Consider the following 22,263-nt stretch of genomic DNA (forward strand, 5'->3'; position numbering starts at 1 on the left):
CCTGCTGGGCTCCGGCGATCCTTCCGCCTCAGCCTTCCGTGTAGCTGGAATTACAGGCGCACGCTACCACGCCCGGCCAATTTTTTAATTTATTGTAGAGATGAGGTCTCACCAAGTTGCCCAGGCGGGTCTCGAACCCGCGGGCTCAGGCAATCCACTCACCTCAGCCTCCCAAAGGCGCGGGATTACAGGCTGAGCCACCGAGCCCGGCGTCATTTTTATTTGTAATCCTTCCTACTAATAATCATTGCAGCCTTTCTGCTATGTAGCTACTTTTTCTGGAATCTACAACAGTGTTTAACCTTATCTTGACTGACCAATACCACTAATGAAATTCAGAATAATCTGTTTTAACTATCTAATTGTTAAAATGTTAGATCTAGAAGGGTCCACTAAAAATAAATTAATCCAATTCTTTATTTTAAGATGAAATACTAAAGTAAAGAAAAGGTTAATTTGTAGCAGTTACCCTAGTATTCTTGACTCCTTTTCACATCAAAAGTTTAGTTTCATTTTTCTTTGTTTCATACATTGGCCAATAAAATAAATCATTATTCTTATGCCATCATGTTTTTACTTCTGAAAATTCAAAGAATGTTTTGAAATGCAACTTCCTATAACTTCTTTGCTTTCTATTGTCATAAGAGGTAAATTCAATCTTAAAATACAAACAAGTCTGTCTATTTTTTCCTCATAAAGTGTTTAACTTTTTCCCACTTATAATGGCACTAAATTCTTTAAGAGACAAGCTACTGAAAACTATACACTTTAACTTCAGTTTTGGATGCCTGAAACAAATTCCAGCATATTTTAAGAAACAGTAGTATAATTTTATAGCTGTTTCTATGTTGTCATCCAGAAGTTCTCTGGAAATATGATTTGCTCAGTATTTCAACTCCAAAAAACCATGAAAAGGGACCTAGGAGCACATAACTGGACTATATAGGAATGATACAACTGAGAAAAATAGAATGGCCATATTGTGGATGAGTGACTGGATTTTCAGGAGAACAGTTAGCTTTTAAGTTAATTTTTTTTGTTACAGACCTTAGTCATCAATTTATTTTCTAAAGAAAGGCCTCATGCACTATATATTAATGCCAAGCTCAAAATGATAAGCTGTTTTCTAGATTTTCCTGAACTCTTTACTAAATTGTTTTACCCACCCCACTTGAACTTGATTTATTAAATTTTATACTTTCAATCCAAAAGTAACTCACATCAAGAGTTACTTAAAAAGAAAAGTATGTTTCTCTTTCATTAGATCAGTGACAGGAAGTCAAGCCTCTAATATAATACAGGGGTAAAGAGTCCTATATCTGTACTATTACCCTGAGCTGAAAAAAATAATAGCATCCTTGTATCTTTTCCTCAATGAGAGGGTAAAACTTTCCAAGCTACAAACTTGTCCCTGGAATACTGAGATGCTAAACAACTGCACCCATCAACATAAGGACAATGAGATCAATTGTAAACCGATATAATCATAAATAATATAATCAATTGATCATATTATTCTTTGCCAAATGAATACCTTGGAATTAATGATAAAAAGATTATCATTTGGTTAGAAACTTTCAGTCCCATCAGAATATACTACAATAGTTTTAGAAGTAGAAAGTATCTTTATCAGTAGCGCAAACTGACAAAATCAATCATCATTAGGACTCTAAATTTAATAACTAAAAATCTTCAACTAACTTTGTGTAAAATCTCAAAAATTCTTCTCCAGAAGTTGTAAACCAATAAATGAGTCCTTTAGTAAATGTAACAGACACAAATTAAACAACTTCTGATCTTTAATTGGCAGCCTCAGTATACAATAACAGTTGCAGAAATTTTAACCTACTTACTCATACAGAGTTGAACTTTTTTGTTTTGGGTTAATGTCCCACAGCTTCTTATTGCGGATAACATATTCATTACTGTGTTGGTAATAGAGAGCTTCAAATTCTTCTATGTCTTGCCGAAGATGGTCCGGCACTGCAAATGGGCCTACAGAATCTGAATTCTGTCTGCTGTAAAAATAAACAAACCCAATTCTGTGAATGGTAAACTTTTGGTTCATTATTTAACCAGAAGAATATTAACTGAGATAAACACAATGATGGCAATATATTCCTTAGCTCTATGTTGTAATAAAAATAGTACCAGAGAACTTAATGTAGAAAAGTTATCTTTCACAATTATAGTCAAGAAGTATTATATCTAGCATTCTGAGTAAGCACTTTTAATTAACTGTTTAGTCTTGCTAACAAAAGCAAATTTTTTAAAACTCCAGGTTTTAAAAAACAATGTTGCACTAGTTGTAGCTTGTTAGAGGATTAAAAAACAAATGAACCGGGCATGGTGGCTCACGCCTGTAATCCCATCACTTTGGGAGGCAAAGGCGAGAGGACTGCCTGAGTCCACCAGTTCTAGACCAACCTGGGCAACAAGGCAAGACCTCATCTCTACAATAAACCAAAAAATTAACCAGGTGTGATGGCGCACACCTGTGGTTCCAGCTACTCAGAAGGCTGAGCCCAGCAAGTTGAGGTTATGATGGCCATGAGAATGCCACTGCACTCCCACCTGGGTGGCAGAGTGAGACTCTGACTCTAAAAAACAAGATTAAAAAAACCAAGATAACTAAACAAATGAAGATTTTATTACAACTGTTATTAATTTAAAGTGAGATTAAGACTGATAAAAGGCACTAATGAAAAGATTTTTTTTAAAAAAAGAGTATATGGGCAACTTCTTTTAGGTCCCCTTCCACTCTGGGAGCTTTTCTGTCTTAATAAATCTCACTTAAAAAAAAAAAAAAGAGGGCCGGGTTCAGTGGCTCAGTCTGTAATCCTGTGCTTTGGGAGGCCGAGGTGAGTGGATTGCCTGAGCCCGCGTGTTCGAGACCCCGCCTGGGCAACTTGGTGAGACCTCATCTCTACAATCAAAAAATCAAAAAATTAGCCGGGTGTGGTAGCGCGTGCCTGTAGTTCCAGCTACTTGGAAGGCTGAGGCAGAAGGATCACTGGAGCCCAACAGGTCAAGGCTGCAGTGGCCGGGGGCGGCCATTGCACTCCAGTGTTGGAGACAGAGTGAGACTCCAACTCAAAAAAAAAAAAAGAAAAGAGTATAACACTTTAGTACTCTAAAAAGATGTAGAAGTTTGAGTATGGGCTCTAAAATCAGACTGCATGATTTAAATCCTGACTCTGCTATTTATAAGCTTTGTGTTCTTGTGTAAGTCACTTAACTACCGCTGTGCCTCAGTTTCCTTATCTGTACAATGGACATAATAACATCACCTATTTCATAGGCTGAATGAGTGCATTATATGAGTTAATAAATGTAAAGCCCTTAGAGTAATGCCTGGTGTACATAAATGTTAATCTTAGTAAAGATTATGGGAAAAAAAAGGTTATGATATGGTCTAAATGTTTGCGTCCCTCGAAAATTCACATGTTGAAAACTAATCATTGATGCGGAGATTAGGATATAGAACCTTTGGGAAGTGACTAGGCTCTGCTCTCATGAATAGAATTGGTGCCCTTATAAAAGGGACCCCAAGGAGCTGTGTCGGCCCATTCACAATGTGAAGACATAGAAGGTACCATCTATGAACCAGAAAGCAAGTCCTCACCACATACTGAATCTGATGGACTTTCCAGCCTTCAGAACTGTGAGAAATAACTTTCTGTTGTTTGTAAGCCAGCCAGCTTATGGTATATTGTTATAGCAGCCCCAAAAGACCGAGACAGGCTATTATTTTAATTTAAAACAAATTCCTCCACTTAAAGAATTTGTGAAAATGACTGTGCAAATTTTAACTATTCTTACAACTTCCTTTAAGAAATGTGGGGGGAAAAAAACATTTTGTAGGTTTTTGGTTAATAAAGGAATGTGATGTAAAAAGGCTACTGTGGCTGGGCGCAGTGGCTCAAGTCTGTAATTCCAGTACTTTGGGAGGCCAAGGCAGGAGTATCACTTGAGGTCAGGGGTTTGAGATCAACCTGGCCAACACAATGAGAACCCATCTCTATAAAAAATAAAAAATCAGTTAGGTATGGTGGCATGTGCTTGTAGTCACAGCTACTCAGGAGGCTAAGGCAGAAGAATCGCTCGAGCCTAGGAGATCAAGGCTAGAGTGAGCTGGGATTGCATCACTGTACTGCACTTTATTTTCTATTGAAAAAAATAAAAAAAATAAAGATTACTGTTACACACTAGTTTTATGTCTTACGTCTGTTTTGTGAAACCAGTTTCAACAACCAGATGGTACTGAAAACCACTAATATATAAGGCTAAACCATAACATCATATAAGCTTCCAAAACATCTCCTTCTCTCCTCTTGTAGCAAACATGCTAGTAATTATCAATAAACACTCTCTTCATTAACAATTAAAAAAAATAATTTCAAGACATTTTTCTAGGATTTTCCCACAATGCCTTGCACACAGTGGGTTCTCAATATATACTCACTGAATGAATGTTATCAGTGTTGTATCTTCAACACAGTTTGAATGAATTCTTAATGCCTACAAGCCATGCTATAAATTCAATCAAGTTGTAAATACAATCATGCTGGAAACTACATAAGGTTGCCTAACAGATGTATATATTTAGAAATGGAAATTAGAAATAAAACACAAATTTATAACACATTAGATTAATACCACTCATTAAATGAAAACATTTGAGTTAAAATGAAGCAAAATTTTAAATTGTACTTACTTAGGGTCTTCACCTGAAGAGACAGTCTCATTATTTGGTGTTACTGAAGTTGTTCCAGACCCAATTAACATAGGCTAGTTTAAAAGACAGAAAAATGACAATGATGTTCTACCTTAAAATTCCATGAAAGGAAAAAAAAGCATTAAAATGTATAAATGCTTTTATAAATATACATGCCAATTGCTAATATATAAAACCTATCCAAATTTTTTGTGAACAGGAACAAGCTTCAACAACCATAAATAAGTTCAAATTAACATTTAGGGTAGTTTCCAATGCTCCAAAATAATTAAATGTCACTCAGTTTAAGCTCCCATTTCAGCAAAACTAAAGGCATAGAAAGAAAAGGAGAAAAGCTTTATCGGGACTTCTAAGCTGCTTTCACTCTCATCCCTTTGCTCATTCTCATTCCTTTACCCCTTTCTGTCCCTCTACCTGAAAAGAATCGCGAAGAACCCACCATGAGATTTAAAAATGATGCCCTACTTATCTCATGAGCTTGGATGAGAGCCACTGGTAAAAGGAAGGAAAGAATTCTATCAATTCTGAGATTGTTACAATGATTAGTATTCAACATTTTTAGTTTGAATATTTTAGATAATAAATATTTGAATAACAGAAGTAACTCCAACAAAAGCTTCTGAAGACTAGAAACTATTATTCTACTTTCATATCTCCCTTAAAATTTGGTTTATTCATAATAATAATAGATTATAATTATTAAGCATTTACTACTGAATAAGCACCATAACTCCATTAGTTATTAACATATATCACTATTATTGTTTTATGATTAAGACTCTAGGGCACAGGGAAGTGATAGGTCACACATATAATAACTGGTGAAACCAAGATATGACATTTGGAGCTGTCCGCCCCCAAAGCCTTCTTGGCCACTCTGCACAGAGTTCTATATCATAACAGTGTTTTCACTTGGAAATATCTAGAAAATAAAAAGAACAATAAAGAATAACAGTTGGCTGGGCTCGGTGGCTCAGCCTGTAAGCCCAGCACTCTGGGAGGCCGAGATGAGTAGATTGCCTGAGTCTGAGGGTTCGAGACCCATTCAGGCAACTTGGCGAGACCTAATTTCTATAATAAAAAAAATTAGCTGGGTGCGGTAGCGCATGCCTGTAGTTCCAGCTACTTGGAAGGCTGAGGCGGAAGGATCACTGGAGCCCAGTAGGTAGAGGATGCCGTGGCTGGGAGTGTGTCACTGCACTCTAGTCTTGGTGACAGAGTGAGATTCCAACTCAAAAAAAAAAAAGAGTAACAGTCTCCAGACTCCCTATTATACAATAGGAACCTTAAATTTACTAAAAATGTAGAAGACTGTAAAAATGTCTTTAATGCCTAGAAAGTGTTTCTATTCAAGTTGTTTCAAAAATATCCCCAAAATTGCTTAATTTTAATTTATATAACCAATTAATTATTTTGGAAAGTTTACACAAGAATTAATACAGAAAATAGGCCATACCTTTGAACCTTTTGGCTTCTTTTTCTTTCCTTTGTTTTTCACCTTGGTAGAACTAAACTAAAAATGGAAGAAAACATCAATAAACACTCAAATAACAGCACTATGAAGTTCAACATAAAGAAACCACATTGCTTTCCACAGACTAGTTATAAGTTAAATGTATATAAAATGTTTACCAAAAATAATGCTATAAAGTATATCATCCCAAGTACTATGACTTACAATAGAAAATAAGAAAAAAAAAATTTTTTTTTAATTATTTATTTATTTTTTATTATGAAGTTGTGGGGTACAGTTAAGGGTTAGGTATACAATTGCGTTTCATTCAGGTACCCTGTTGATATGGGGTGTTTCCCCGTTCCCAGACAGAAGGAAAAATTTAATAATGCCTAATGTTATCACTAAAAATTAAACTATTCCAGCATTTTAACCTCATTTTCAACAGGGTTCATGTTATTTTAACTAATTAATCAGACTTTCAAGCAGTTCTGGTTATATGTTATAGTAGCATTTTTATATTCCTTTTACTAAATTAAACTAAGCATTCTGTACCTGGCCAGACACTGGGAAACAAACAGTGAATAAAGAAGCATTCAATTCCTTATGGAGTATTTTAGTTGTTATGCTTAGTTATAGATTATTTGTTCCTGAAAAAAATCATTAAGCGTCTTTCTCCTGGAAACTGCCACAATGCTATTATTTCCTCTATTTAATCACTTATCTAAACTGATGAATTTCTGACTTGCCAGAAAGAATAAAAGGCTATTGCAACCTGCTATGGAAGACAACTCTGAAATTATTTTAACTTAAACTCAATTTGGAGTTACTCAAAACAAAGACCCTTGGTTTTCCTTCCAGAGCAAAACATTAAAATTTAAACCATTAAAGGTAACTTTTCATTTCTTAGGCGAGGAGATGAACAACTCTTCTCATTTAACTCGTTTAACATTTCCTAATATTAACATTCTTTGGCTATGAAACTATGGAAATTGTCTAATGTAAGCCTCAGAGTTTACTAATTATTGCTCTAATTCCAAGAAAAAGCTTTCTAATGAAATAGTACACATTACCACATTTTTAAAATAAAAAAATGAAGTAGTATACATTATCCAGAAGACTTCTTAAATTGGTTCTGGAAAGTCACCTATGATATTAATAAACACTGGTCTGGGTCCTCCTCTCGTCCTTTGGTTAACACAAATAGAAAATAAGATTTAAAGTGATCAAGTAACTTACTGTTGCTTCACCACTGTCTTGTTTCCTTAATACAGTACAGCGGCTGTCTGTAGGAAGATACAGGCGGTTTTGTGAAGAGACTCAACATTTCCATTTCCATACAACACACTGAAGGCTTAAAAGGATCCCCAATACTACTAGCATAGACGTATTCCATTCCTAACCTGGCTCTGACACAAGTTTACTTTAGAAACCAAGGGCAAAATGGCTGACTAAATGGGAAACCAATGACAAAGATCCACAAAATTTCAATGCAGTTCAGATAATTTGAGTGCCTCTGGTGCCATCTATGCTAGATGCTGGAAATACAGAGATGCATGAGGCAGTCTCTGCCATCAATGACCTCATGTTCTACTGCTAAAAAGACAAAAGGCAAGCACCTGTGCCTATGTGCTAAGTTCCACAGTGAAATACAAGGCAACAGAGCTTCACAGGGAAAAGTAATCTAGTCTTCACAGGGAGAAATCCAAGTGGGATGGGCAAGAAGGACTCTGGAGAGGAGGGGACATTTAAGTTAAACTTAAAATGAACAAGCAAAGGGGTGGGGCATGGCTGAGGGAACTACATGAGCAAAGACAGGAGGCAGGAGAGCACAAGGCAGGTATGGGCACAGTGAGAAGTAAGGTATATGTTCAGAGGGCAGACAGGGAGAGTGATGATAAAGCCAGACAGATGATGTGAACTTAATTTGTAGGCAAAACTAAGCAAATGCATCTCGAATCGAATAGTTACAGGATCAGACAGATGTTCTAAAAAAAGTTGCTAATTGCAATATAAGAGGAAGATGAGTATGAGGATCTAGAGGCATGGAGACCAATTTGGATACCACTGCAATAATCTAATTATGGAGAGGTAACTAAGGTCCTGGTCTAGGGAGGCAGGATGATTAGGAAAGGACAGATCAAAGATAAAGTTTATTTGGATTGGTGACAAGCTAGCTATAACAGTAACAGGGAAAAGAGTTGCGACTAATTCCTCTGTTTTATGCTTAAAAACTAGATACACAACAATGTTACTAACTGAGGTAAGTTTAGGAAACATTGGACTCTGGGGTGATAAAATGGGTTCAGTCATATTGCTGTTAAGAGGGCCTTTGGCTAACAGAAATTCCCTAGGGAAAAATGCATCCAGAGGTTAGGACAGAAACTGCGACTCTCAGTTAAACTGTAGAACTGGTGACATTATTGAATATCTTAATTTACAAGATCAGTGGGTTTTGAAAAGTTTAAAGAAATTTCCTTCCTTTAAAAACTGAAAATATCAGGTGATAATAGAAGGCAGAGCTATTGTACTTGAGAATCTGTTGGGATGGACAGTAATTTGGTTGGTGGTTTGCAACTCCATGACTAAAAACAGAGAAAACAATAGCAGCCAGATGTACTGTGTATTTTAGGTACAGAACACAAGAATCAGGAAGAATACATGCTAAGAGGGAATTGTGTCCTTTTTAGTTGCCTTGTATGTGATCCAAACATACATCAGATTTTGTAAGCTCAGTTCCAGGACAGCAGTTTATAACCACCAGCAGTAAGATGATGGCAACAAATTTGGGCTATCAAGAGGCACGTCTGCCGGGCTTGGTGGTTCAGTCTGTAATCCCAGCACTTTGGGAGGCCAAGGTGAGTGGATTCCCTGAACCCACGGGTTCGAGACCCACCCAGGCAACTTGGCAAGACCTCGTCTCTACAATAAATCAAAAATTAGCTGAGCGTGGTAGCATGCGCCTGTAGTTACAGGTTCTTGAAGGGCTGAGGAGGAAGGATCGCCGGAGCCCAGCAGGTCAAGGCTGCAGTGGCCAAGAGTTTGCCACTGCCCTCCAGTCTGGGTGACAGTGAGACTCCAACTCAGAAAAAAAAAAAAAAAAAAAAAAAAGAGACATGTCACCATCAGGAAAAAAGCAGTAATTAGAAAGACAAAGTCATCTAAATGTGAGTACACTCCTTTGGAAGAAGCGTAACAAAAGTAAGCTTTCTGCATTTGAACTTTATCATCTGTGACACTGCTGGACAAGGCTATTTAATGTACCCTTTAAAAGAAACAGTATGAGCCGGGCTCGGTGGCTCAGCCTGTAATCCCATGCCTTTGGGAGGCTGAGGTGAGTGGATTGCCTGAGCCCGCGGGTTCAAGACCCACCTGGGCAGCGAGACCTCATCTCTACAATAAATCAAAAAATCAGCCGGGCGTGGTAGCGCATGCCTGTAATTCTGGCTACTCGGAAGGCTGAGGCAGAAGGATCGCCGGAGCCCAGCAGGTCGAGGCTGCGGTGGCCGGGAGCGGCTACTGCACTCCAGTCTGGGCGACAGAGTGAGACTCCAACTCAAACAAACAAACAAAAAAAGAAACAGTATGAAATGTAAAATCTAATGCCTAACAATATATAAAGTAGACTTCTAATTCTAAGGGATGGGGAGAGGGATTATCCTGAGATGTACATGTAATATGAAAGTTGAGAAATTAAAAGTAATTTAAAATCCAAGGATATTAGAACTTTCAAGTAAAAAGGACTATACAGATCATTGATTCCAAATCATCTCATTAATGATAAGGAAATTAAGATCCAAGAAAAGCTAAGGAATTATCTACTAATTAGCCTAATCTGCCAAGTTGGACTCCATATTGTTACACAGACAGGTCCCCCCAATTCCCTTCTGTCCTACCTGAGCCCTGATATGTCCAATTCTACTTCCATGTTCACAGCCCATCTGAGACTCCACCCCTGGACCACAGCTTTTCTCTCTCTCCCAGGAAAAAGTAAAGTAGTGGGTTCTTCCTTTAAAGCCCTCAGCACTTTCTCTAGTCTCCCCTTATTGAACTTAATACCATATTACAGTTATTAATGCACTCTTCTTATTCCCTATTCTAGAACATAGTAGGATCTTCAAGAGCAGGAACTACTGTAAGCATTTCTGCATTCCTTCTTAATACTTGGGCCTACAAAGTTTTTAGTGAACTAAATTAGGGAAGAAGTTGTGCCACACCCACTTTTTCTGACCCCCACTTCTAGGCTCTTCCCATTAAAACAGAAGTGATGTCTCTTTTAGATTCCGCAAACATCAACCTACTTCTGTAGGTCAATGTGTTTTCTTAAGTGCTACAAATCAAACCACTTGCTAATATATTCCTCCATTTAATATGCCATCTTTTCCGTGTTGCTGTCAAAATATCTAAGATGGGAAAAGCATGGTGTATAGTCTGTATAACATACTCATTTAAGCATCTCTATAATAGCTCAATAAAGTAAAAGCTTAATGACATAAAAAAATCACTATAGTCAATCACTAACTTCCCCAAATAAACTGGTTGTACCATAATGATTTCATTCTTTCGTTTGTTAAGTACTTTAAAAAGCTAAGTCCATTTCCTAAGATCAGATATAACATAAATCTAAACTTGTTCCACATACCCATTATATCAAAGAATTCATCCAAAGCACTGTGTAATGCTGGGAACTTATCTCTGTGTTCTTCTAGCAGCCATATTAAACAACGTGCTTCCTTCAATGATGTTGGCTCATAGAAATAGTCAAACTGCTTTCCTTCTATAGAGTCGAGTTTATGACCGTATTTTTCATTCCAGAGAAAAGTCATGACACTAAAATCAATCTCTTTAAGAGACGCCCCATAACGAGAAAAAAAGGGTCCTGTAGCATCTAAGCCTGAAACAAAAACAAAACTCAAATGAGAAGGGAAAAATTATTTACTGTAGAATCATATTCAGTTTCACATCTTTTAAAACAGTTGTATTATAGTTTGTTTATATTTTCAGTGAAAACATTTAAATACTTGAGAACAGACTTGTTCAAGCTATCACGCATTTTGGAAACACCACTGAGCATTGACATCCTAATTGCAACAATTCGTATCTATTAGATTTCTATTATTATAGTTATCTTTATTAGACTTAGGAGATGAAAATATGGCATTAAATTCCTTTAAGAATATAACAATGTTTTCACTAATTTATAATGACTTTTATTCCAATTAGTTTTTAATGTTTTAACAAGATTTTAATGTTTTTTCTATATGTATTCTATAGTAACAAAATGTCAAGAATATGCAAAATCTTTCCAAATGCTTTAAAAGAGGAACTAGATAAACTCTTCCAACACCTCCAAGAACTTCTCGTTGTTTTCCAAAATATTATGAGTCCTTACCCTCCTCTCTAAAAGTCAAGGTGGTCACTATTCCTGCTTTTTTCTCCATTTTCCAAATCAGAAAACAGAGTGGCTGCAATCTCCCATGCCTACTGAAAGGACAGTGTATCCCCTCTCCTTACAAATACATCCAACATGAAGGAAAAAGGACTGTTCAATTTTCCCACAAGCTTCTAATACAGATCACCTCTTTCTTCCATGGATCTTAGGTTCTCAAGTCAACAAATGAAGCAGAGAATGCTCAGAATTACCCTGGACTGCTGTTCTTCTGGATGTAAAAGTTAACTTGTAGAGATCATGTTGCATGAGAATTAGCATCTTTAAATACCAGAATCAGTGACCATATAAAGTACTCATACATTAAAAGTTTTAAGGAAAGCCAATGAAGAAATACCACATTTACAATCCTAACCCAGATCAGAGCTTGCAAAATACAGGTGGAAGTGTTTACTATTGAAATATTCATTTTCTCTCTCTGGGGTCCCCCTATTTCTCTTTCTTTCTCCCTCTCTTATTCTCTTTTCCTCCTTCCATCTTTGCTGAACATATAAATTGGCTTCTCTTATGTTAAATATGTACACGATATGACTCTACTATATAGATTTTTTTGTGAAAAGGAATTGGAATGCCAGGAGTTGGATGTTACTTGCTTTTATTAATGTCGGTTTATCTAATAAAGCCTTAGTAATAAACACACTTGAACTCATTTCATAACTTTAAACAGAAATTGCAAGTATAAATAGTATGCATACATCCTCATTAAAACAATACCTTTAATCTTCAAAATAAACATGAATTATATAAAAACATCACATTTTCCTGCCAGTAAGTGTGCCAGAAGGCTCGAATGCTGGGTTTACTTGAATGAACAGTGGTTGGTACTCTTGCACATATAGCATAACCCAACAAGCCTACTGCTTCAGTCTTGAGTCTATATCCGAAAGCAGATTAAGCAATAACTGTGTTTACTTACCTGATATTCACTAGTGACAGTCTTATTACTTAAGAATCACTTTCTAGGAACAGAAATCTATGAAGATCTAAGCTCCATGGGAACATTTAAGCATCTAACTATGCCAAACTTGCCGCAATCTTATTTTATCTCTACTGACAGAAATTGACCAATATCTTCTCTGAAATTCTAAAATTCTAATACCTCATGTCTCTAAAAACTCAGGCAGGTGGGAGGTAGCTGGCAAGGGTTTGGCAGGCTCCATTTTCTAGACTGCTGCAAAAGGCCCTGCCCCTTTCTGGTGGCTCTCTTTAGTCTCTTATCTAACAACTGCCAAGTGAATCAACCATTGTGCTAGGCCAGTTGCTATCCTGGTCACGAAGATAAACAGTGCCCTGGGCACCTGATAGGAGCCCAAAGCATCCCTACCTAGTGTTGGACAACAACAGTACCTGCAGAAGCCTTCTGCAGTCCCAGCACGACCTTGAGAAAGAGTCTGCCTGGGGGAAAGGTGAGGTCCTGCTCAACTTTCCCTTCTCTCAGCCAAAATAGGAAAGCCAGAACAGAGTAAGAAGTTGTATAATACTATGATTTATAACAGCCTAGTTCAACCCCAGCATATGTTACTCTTAAATTTTAGATATAGCTAGCACGGTCGCTCATGGTTGTAATCCCAGCACTTTGGGAGGTGGAGGTGAGAGGACTGCCTGAGCACAGGTGCTCGAGGCCAGTCTGAGCAACTGGTGAGACCTCTCTCTACAATCAATCAATCAATCAATTAGCCAGGCATGGTGGCACACACCTGTAGTTCCAGTTATGTGGAAAGGTGAGACAGAAGGATCACCTGAGCCCAACAGGTTAAGGCTGTGGTGGCTGTGAGCGTGCCACTGCACTCCAGCCTGGGTGACAGAGTAAGACTCTAACTCAAAGAAATAAAAATAAAATAAAATAGAATTTTAGATATAGATTTGCCTTAGGTCACCCTAAACAATTAGTCCCATCTACTCTTCCTTCTAAATTTTTCTTCAAAAAAAATCTTAATTTCAGATTATTCTTCTTTCTCAACACAGCTACCAACCTATACTATCCCAGAGGGCACTCCACAGAAAGCAGACTCCACGATGTGCTACTTACAAATTGTTGTGCCTGGTATTTACAGATCTACACATTTATAAATAGTTTAGCATAATATATGATATAGGATTTCCTTATTGACCGACCTTTCTTTTGTTTACACCTTTTGAGAAAGTATATTGTAAACTACCTCTAAAATAACCTAAAAATTGTGTGTGTGTGTGTGTGTGTGTGTGTGTGTGTGTGTATGTGTGTTTGTGTATAATAGTTTATTTAACCATATACATTGATTAATTGATTGACTGATTTTTGAGTCAGAGTCGCACTCTGTTGCCCAGGCTGGTGTGCAGTGGCATGTTTAAGGCCACCCCAATGACTCGTTGGACTCAGGTCATACTTCCGCCTTAGCCTTTCAAGTAGCCAGAACTACAGCCACGTGCTACCACACCCATATAATTTTTTGATATACTGTAGAGACGAGGTCTCACCAAGTTGCCCAGGATGGTCTTGAACCCCTAGGCTCAGGCAATCCTCTCGCCTTGACCTCCCAAAGTGCTGGGATTACAGGCTTGAGCCACCCGCGTGGCCTGACCATATAAATTTATAGTCCTGCATTTAAAACGTTGTAAGTGACATAATAGGAAAACAACATATATCACTCTAGAATATAAAGGGACATACCAAAGTTATTAAGTTTCTGGATCCAGGTGGCTAAGTTGGGTTCCATTTCTTTAAGTTCACTCAAAACATGCAGAAATATCCTTGTCTTTACTCTATTCTTTTCCTGAATCAAGTGATGAATAACATAGTCCACTGCTTCATTTAGAAAATTTTTGCTACAAAAACAGGTTGCATAGTCTTCTAGGCTCAAAACTTTCCAAGAAAGCAACTCTTTGAGAAGTTTGGAAGTATTCAGTATACCAGATTTAATCTTGTCAGCATACTGCTTTAGACACTGTAGAATTCTGTCATCAAGGAACTGACAGCTTTGAATCATGTCTACAGTTTCTAAGGATAAATAATGATGGTTAGTTAAAGTGATAAACAGGACTAGTTTGCAATGATATAAACTTAGAAATAAGGTAACATTACATAATAATATAAAATATTTATGTTGTTGTACATAAACTACTCAAAAAACTTCAATTAAAAATATAACTGTTAACAATACCTTTGGAAAGATATGAACATTCACATTAAACCAAACAATATCAAAAGTACCTTATAACCTTTGTTCTGCACCATTCAAGTAGTAGCATCTAAAACCTTAGTACCTCTAAAATAAGAAGGTAATGTCCCTCAACAATCCTAACTCAGCCTTATCAAATACCTTAAATTTATGTTAAATAAATGTTAGTCATTATTAAGCATGCAAAGATAAAATACATCCAATAAAAATTTTTTCAGTGAATACAATAATTTTGACTGATTTGTGAAACATTAATGGAATACTAGATAAAAAATAAAGATAGCAATTAGAAAACATTTCATTTTGGAAACAGCCATTTGTAGAACATGAGGAAAACGTACTTCAACTCAAAACTGAAAATAAACATATTAGCCAACATCTACACAGCAACAGTAAAATTACCAATGAGACATTCCCACGTTAATGGGGAAATGAAGACAAAATGAGCATAAAATAGAAGACTGGACTAGATAATCTCTATGGTACCTTATATGAACTGTCTAAAAACTGCCTAATTTACAGACTGACTTTTTAGAAATTAAGTCTACATAGCAGAGTTTACATACAACACATAGGTCATATATTATGTCCACCTTCAGATATGAGGAAACTGACACACAGTTTGCTTAGAGTTAGTGGCGGATTCGTGTCGAAATCTCTGTGTATTGCTTCTAAAGTCAGTGCTCTTCACATCAACCCAGAAGAGAGTGATAGTATTAAAATACAAACTACAATCTATATTTCAATTTAATAACAATTAGCATAAGACCCAATAAAATGAATATTTACATTTATACTTTAAAGCAAGATATATTATTCTTATCATGCCATGGACTTCTGCATACCTTTCTGTTCTTCATTTTTGGGTGGATTACTTTCTCTTGAGTCCTTTTCCATTCTTTCTTGTGCTAATTTTTTTGCTTCTTTTTTTTGGATTTTTCTCTTCAATTTTTTGTCTTCTTTTAGTCTCAACTTCTCTAGACTGATAAATATTTACAAATAGTGATAATTTACTTTTGTTATAAGCTCAATGAACTATTGTCCTTTGTCTACTGTAGAAACTACTTTCTAATCAACAGGTTAGAAGTTTTCCTTTTTAATTAGAGCCAGGCCTACATCTTTTAGTCAATATAAAAAACTGTCTGTTCCATCAAAATAAAGGCAACCTGTTTCATGAAAACAAGAACTTCACTGAAGTGGTTTCTAAAGATGCAACGTATAGATTGTATAGATGTTATTTCCATGTATATAAGTTACTGCATAGGGTTAACAGGAATAGTGTAAATTACTGTGCAAGATAATATATGCAAACTCTCATTTCTAAGAAAGATCCCATGGTGAAATATTATTTTCACTTCTCAATAATAATTCAAAACATGGAATTAGATGTTCTGGTTACAATGAATTCTCCAATAAATAATTCTGTTCATAATTTCTTTTGCTTTTTCTTGTTAATGATGAAAAAGAATCACTTTTAGAATGAAAAACAAGAAGCAGGACCAAAAAAAAAAAAATCTGAATTATTTGATCTGAACAAAAAGATACAGAGAAGTGAATAATTTAGACAGTACATCCAGTATTTCAGGTTAAGAAATAATCATTGGTTGAAAATGTTTTCTGAAAAGACATACGAAGAAAAATGCTTTTGGAATTAAAGTTTAAATAGTCAAGAGAAAAAGATGTAATTTTTATCTAAAACATGTAATTTCATAGTATCAAGTACTATGATTTTACTTACAAATTCAACCACTATTTAAATGATTCTGAATCAACTTTTTAGTATTTAACATTCTAGGCTATTTTTCTTTAAGTTTTAAATATCCATAAGAATCATTAAAAAAAAAAACACCTATTTGGATATATATGTATGCACAGCCCATTTAAAAAACAGCAAAATTTAGAAATCTGTACTTAACAGAATTATATTCTAAGAGACATAATTAAATAATTGTTAAAAATCTTACCTAGAACATTTCTGTTTCAGAATAGGTCTTGGAACCTTTTCTTTTATGACCTTGTGTTCAAACTTTAAATAAAACAAAGATACTCAAAATTTGTCTCATACTCCCATGAGCATAAAACCACAAGTAACAAGTATTTCGGAAGCACACAGTCAACGTTCAATTTGATAGAAAACAGTGATGATGTTCTGACCCAGACAAAAGCCCAGAAAGTTTTAGCAAAATAATTTACTGAAAAGAGGAACAAGAGAGTAGATGTTTTAGGAAAAACTTAAAAAAAAAAAAAAGTAAACATTAGATCTAATTTATCACAAATATTACAACTACCCACTCTGATGCAGTGGTTAAAGGTAATTCCCTAAGATACTCTTCCCCTCCCTAATAACCTGCACCTCCATCAATTCCCAAAAGTTTACTAGGGATTAATAAATGAAGTTATCAAAAAGAGTACAAATAAAACTAAAATGTAAAAAGCCTCATTTCCTATTAACAAATAGATAGATGTGACAATGAAGAATATTTCCTGCATTTTCTTTTTTTTTTTCTTTTTGAGTTGGAGTCTCACTCTGTCACCCAGACTGGAGTGGAGCGGCCACTGCAGCCTCCACCTGCTGGACTCCAGCAATCCTTTCGCCTCAGACTTCCAAGTAGCCGGAACTACAGGCGCGCACTACCACGCCCGGCTAATTTTTTTGATTTATTTAGAGAAGAGGTCTCGCCAAGTTGCCCAGGCGGGTCTCAAACCCACGGGCTCAGGTAATTCACTCCCAAAGCGCGGCCTCCCAAAGCGCGGGATTACAGGCTGAGCCACTGAGCCCGGCCTCCTATATTTTCTTAAATAATTGTGTCTTTTCTGGAAAAGATAAGATCCAAACCACACAACTTCCACAAATTTAAATCATGTTTAAACATTTTGGGTATAAACATTTTGGTTATCAATTTAATAAGGTTTCCTCATTATTAGATACTTACTTCACATTTAACTTGACCACCACTGCTAAAGATAATAATCTTAGAAATGATACCTTCACAGTCAGGGGTAAGACAAATTCCTTGCAGAAAATCCTATATAATTTAAAAGAAGAAAAATGTTATGTCTGTGGGGGGATAAATCCATAAACATATAATGTCAAAACATGGGCTGAAAGTCTTCAGGACACTGTTCATTGCCATACGATTTTGAGAGCTTTCCTGTAGGAAGAATACACTTCTGGGTGTAGGTGTGGCCATGCAACTTGTTTTTATCAATACAAGGTGACCTGACATGATATACTCCATGTCTAAACAAAAGCTTTAAGAAATACTGCATGAACTGGCCATTGCTCTTTTCCCTCTAGCACAAGAACAATGCTCCAGAAAAGTGGCACTCTTCAATTTATTTCAGAAACAAAGAATACAGTCACATAGAATGGAGTTGCTACAGTCCATCCCTGGTCAACAACTGCAGAACTTCAGGGCAAGTAATGTAAGCAAGAAATGCACCTCTCTTATTGTAAGTCACAAGATATTTGACTTGCATATTACCTCAGCATATCCTAGTGAAAGCTGACTAATTAACAGAGAATATTTAAAATCCATGGAAATGGTTAATAATACTAAGGCAGAGTGTATCACTACTGAAACTCAATTTAGGTAAGACAAAGACATAGAAGTGACTCAATGGCAATAGCAATTTGCTCATATGACTTTATCTTTAGTTAACTATGTGCAAGCATACAACACATGAGAATTTATTTCTACCAAACTTAAATTATACCTATTGCTTAACGACACACAGTACAATCACCTTATTTTGTTTCCCCAATAAGATAGTGGTCTACGTGAGCCTATGCAGGGTAGGAAAAGATCCATAGTTTATGCAGATTAGAAACAAACTCTATGAATACAAGTAAGATTGTAAAATTGTGCCTTTTCTCAATAATTCTAATAGTAATTAACATCATTTCCTTGATAATAAGCTAATGGTAATTAACATCATTATCTTGATAATAAGAAAAAACACCAAGAAGAAATGGCAGTGAAAAACTAACATTGATCCTCCTCCTCTAGCACTAAAAAAATTTTTTTGAGTCGTTTTCTTAGTACAAATTATCTACTTTTGATTTTGAAACCTCAAATTTTACATCAAAACTTTCAAGTGAGTAAACGAATTACTCTAAAAAACTAAAATTATGACCAGGCACAGTGGCTCAGACCTGTAATCCCAGCAATTTGGGAGCCCAAGGCAGGAGATTGCTTGAGCCCAAGAGTTCAAGACCAACCTGGAAAACATAGCCAAGAACTTGTCTCTACAAAGAAATCAAAAAATTAGCTGGGCATGGTGGCATGTGCCTGTAGTTCCAACTACTCGAGAGGCTGAGGCAGAAAGATAGCCTGAGCCCAGGAGGTCAAGGCTGTGGTAAACTGGGATCATGCCACTGCACTCCAGCCTGGGTGACAGAATGAGACTCTGACTCAAAAAAAAAAAAAAAAACTCAAAAGTTTAAAAAGGAAGACTAAAATTATTATCAGTGTTTAATTTAGACCTGCATTTTAAAATCAGATAATTATTTTTTACTGCCTTCATAGTTTATAAATAAAAACAAATTCTTATTTTCCACTTTATTATTAAAGCAATTTTAAATAAAAATTTTAAAATTAAACCTAATTATGTCTAGAATGCTCAGGAAATAATTTATATTCACTTATGTCATCTTCTGAAATTCTTGGGGGGAAAAAATTGACAAACAGTAAGTACACTGAAAAATCTAGACAATCTTATTATGCCTTACCTTGTCAATTTTATCATTAAAAGTTGTTGCTTTTAACTTCTTCCAGCAGTTTATGTGAAATTCTATTTTACAGTACTGGCAACAGCTGATGCGTATAAAACCCTACAGTTTCAAAAAAATTTTAATTCACATTTTAAAGACGTCTATGCACACACATTCACTCATAACACACATATTAATATAAAGAAAATTGTTGCATTCACCTGGCAGACATAACTAGACATTCTATTCCTCATGAGGGAGTATAATATTTCTGTACTCCAAAATGCATATTGCCAGAGATACAGAGCTTTACTGACATATTCATTCCTACGATATAGAGTTGCATTATTCTATACAGTATATCAAATATTTTATAACATTATTTCATCTTATTTACTAAGCAGGGGCAATGGGACAGTGGGTAGCTACTAACTTCTTGAATAAACCAGTAACTTACTCAATTAAGTACCAGAATTTATCCCAAATTTAGGTCTCCAGAGGCTAATTCAATGATCACAATGACCTTTAGATTTTGGACTCACATTTTATAAGATTAAAGTTGCAACAAATCAGATAACAATCTCATTTTGTTTCCTACTGCCTAAGGATTAAGCAGTTACAAGAAATAAAGGATAGAAAAAGGAAAAGGAATTAGTTAGCCTGCTTTCTCAGGTCACCAGCCCAGCCCACAGTGTTTATTTTGGTGGCTCTGGGTTTCCACCTGAGAAGATGCAGACCTAAAGACGTCTGGGAAATAGGGTGTACAAGAAGACATAAAATTGCCAATAAGCCAGAGAACTTGGGTGCCTCTAATTGCAGAATATGTTTCAAATCTATTTTAAGGCATGCTTTTGCAAGTTAATGTCCCACTGTACATTCACCATTTACCTTAAAGTCTGGATCACTTATGTATATCTGGATTTTGGAATATCCGCAGCACTTTTGATAGCAACAAATGGCATCTGGCACTGGAGGGAACTTGCATTCTTCAACAAATTTCTCTAATAGCATCTAAGACAAAATAAACAAAAATGATACTATTACATTAATCTGTCAATAAAAATGCTTGTGATTTTAATAATCTCTTGCCATCAAAATATTTTCAGCATAGGAATGACTACATTTTTTTTTTTTAGCCAAGAGCAAACTACATATGACTTTTTATTTTTAGAAAAAAATTTGTTTATATTTGTCCCAAAGGCATATTAGATGGACATAAAAGCGAACACCTCCATTAAATGAAATAAAATCTTCTGAATTAAGTGTGAAACTAACACTCTTAGAGAGTTATTTTATACATTTGTCAGAGAGTGTATTAGGGCATTAGAAATGTTGAGTATTTCTATTCACTGAAGCAACACTGCAGTCAACCACACATGCAACCAACATTGTTAATAAAATCTTTTATAAATGAGTATTGAGTGTTTTACATGAAATAAGAGTAGTTAACACATTCATTTAAATAACAATTTCAGAATCATTATACACAACTTTTAAAGTTTTTCCTTTTAAAAGGAGGCCGATACAAAAACATGAGAGAGATTAAAAAAGAGATTTGAACGAAATCTTTTTTTCAGAACTTCGGAAACTCAGAATCAAAACATATTCCTCTCTTATAACCACCTAACCACATTTCATGATTTACAACTCTTAGAAATCTCCTATAAGGATTAAGTGGCAGTCAAGGGTAGAATAACTCTAGGATAACCCTGAGGACTTTACTATTCTCCCCTTTCCTAATGCCACTTCATCTAGGATCCTAATACTCCCATCCATCTGCCTCCTCTAATCTCTGCCCCTGGAGCTTGTGATTTCCTGAGAATTATTCCACTGCTAATGAGGTCCCAAGGGATTTACTCCACACTTCTAGTGCCGGCTTTTTGTTATCAATAGTTCCTATGCCGCCATCTCAATCTTTTATGAAGAGAAGAAAATTCAACGATCCTTGTGTTTTGTGTTATATTTTTTTTTATAACAGCTTTGTTGAGATATAATTAATACACCATACAATTTAAAGTGTACAGTTCAGGGGTTTTTTAGCATATTCACAGGGTTGTACAGCCATCACCACAATCTAAATTTATTTATCCAATAAGAAACTACATTCCCATTACTAGTCCCTCCTTATTTTTCCCTAACCTCTGGGGCTGGGCAATCACTATCTACTTTCTGTCCCTATATACAGATGTGCCCGTTCTAGAGATTTCATATTAGTAATAAGAAGAATAATGCAGCTAAGAAAAATCATACATAAGTTTCTATACACATCTAGGAGTGGAATTGCTGGGTTATATGGCATGCTATAGTTCAGGTATTTGACCTCTCCCTCTCTCTCCTCCATCTCCCACCCTTTCTCTATATGCTGGCTCCCCTGGCTGCTCTCATTCATCTCATTCCGTGATGAATGAGAGCAGCCAGAGGTCCTCACCAGAAGCAGATGCTGGTGCCATGTTTCTTGTACAACCTGCACAGCCATGAGCCAATCTTTTTTTTACAAATTACTCAGCCTCAGGTATTCTTTTATAGCAACACAGACTAAGTAAGACACAGTAACACTATGTCGAACTGTTTGAGGAACTGCCAGACTATTTTCCAAAGAAGCTGTACCATTTTATATCACCATCAGCAAAGTTTGAACATTCCAATTTTTCCACATCCTTGACAATACTTATTGTCTTCCAACATCCTAGTGGGTGTGAAGTTGTATCTCACTGTGGTTTTGATTTGTATTTATCTGATGGTTACTGATGC

General features: G+C 35.9%; 1 protein-coding gene across 1 annotated transcript in view; it reads right to left on the reverse strand.

Moving 5' to 3' along the window:
* Positions 1 to 22,263, reverse strand: part of TTC3 (tetratricopeptide repeat domain 3) — a 147,452-nt gene that overhangs the window by 41,238 nt on the left and 83,951 nt on the right. Inside the window, exons 22-32 of the mRNA XM_021714458.1 lie at positions 20,401 to 20,523; positions 19,531 to 19,632; positions 17,732 to 17,824; positions 16,763 to 16,824; positions 15,644 to 15,780; positions 14,291 to 14,617; positions 10,834 to 11,085; positions 7,431 to 7,477; positions 6,195 to 6,251; positions 4,718 to 4,791; positions 1,854 to 2,018 (exon numbers count right to left, since the gene is read on the reverse strand). Of these exons, the coding sequence (XP_021570133.1) occupies positions 1,854 to 2,018; positions 4,718 to 4,791; positions 6,195 to 6,251; positions 7,431 to 7,477; positions 10,834 to 11,085; positions 14,291 to 14,617; positions 15,644 to 15,780; positions 16,763 to 16,824; positions 17,732 to 17,824; positions 19,531 to 19,632; positions 20,401 to 20,523 (1,439 nt within the window). The remainder of the gene's footprint in view (positions 1 to 1,853; positions 2,019 to 4,717; positions 4,792 to 6,194; positions 6,252 to 7,430; positions 7,478 to 10,833; positions 11,086 to 14,290; positions 14,618 to 15,643; positions 15,781 to 16,762; positions 16,825 to 17,731; positions 17,825 to 19,530; positions 19,633 to 20,400; positions 20,524 to 22,263) is intronic.

This window comes from Carlito syrichta, unplaced genomic scaffold (genome assembly GCF_000164805.1).
Source record: "Carlito syrichta isolate Samal-C Ts95f unplaced genomic scaffold, Tarsius_syrichta-2.0.1 Scaffold305651, whole genome shotgun sequence".
Classification (NCBI taxonomy): Eukaryota; Metazoa; Chordata; class Mammalia; order Primates; family Tarsiidae; genus Carlito; species Carlito syrichta.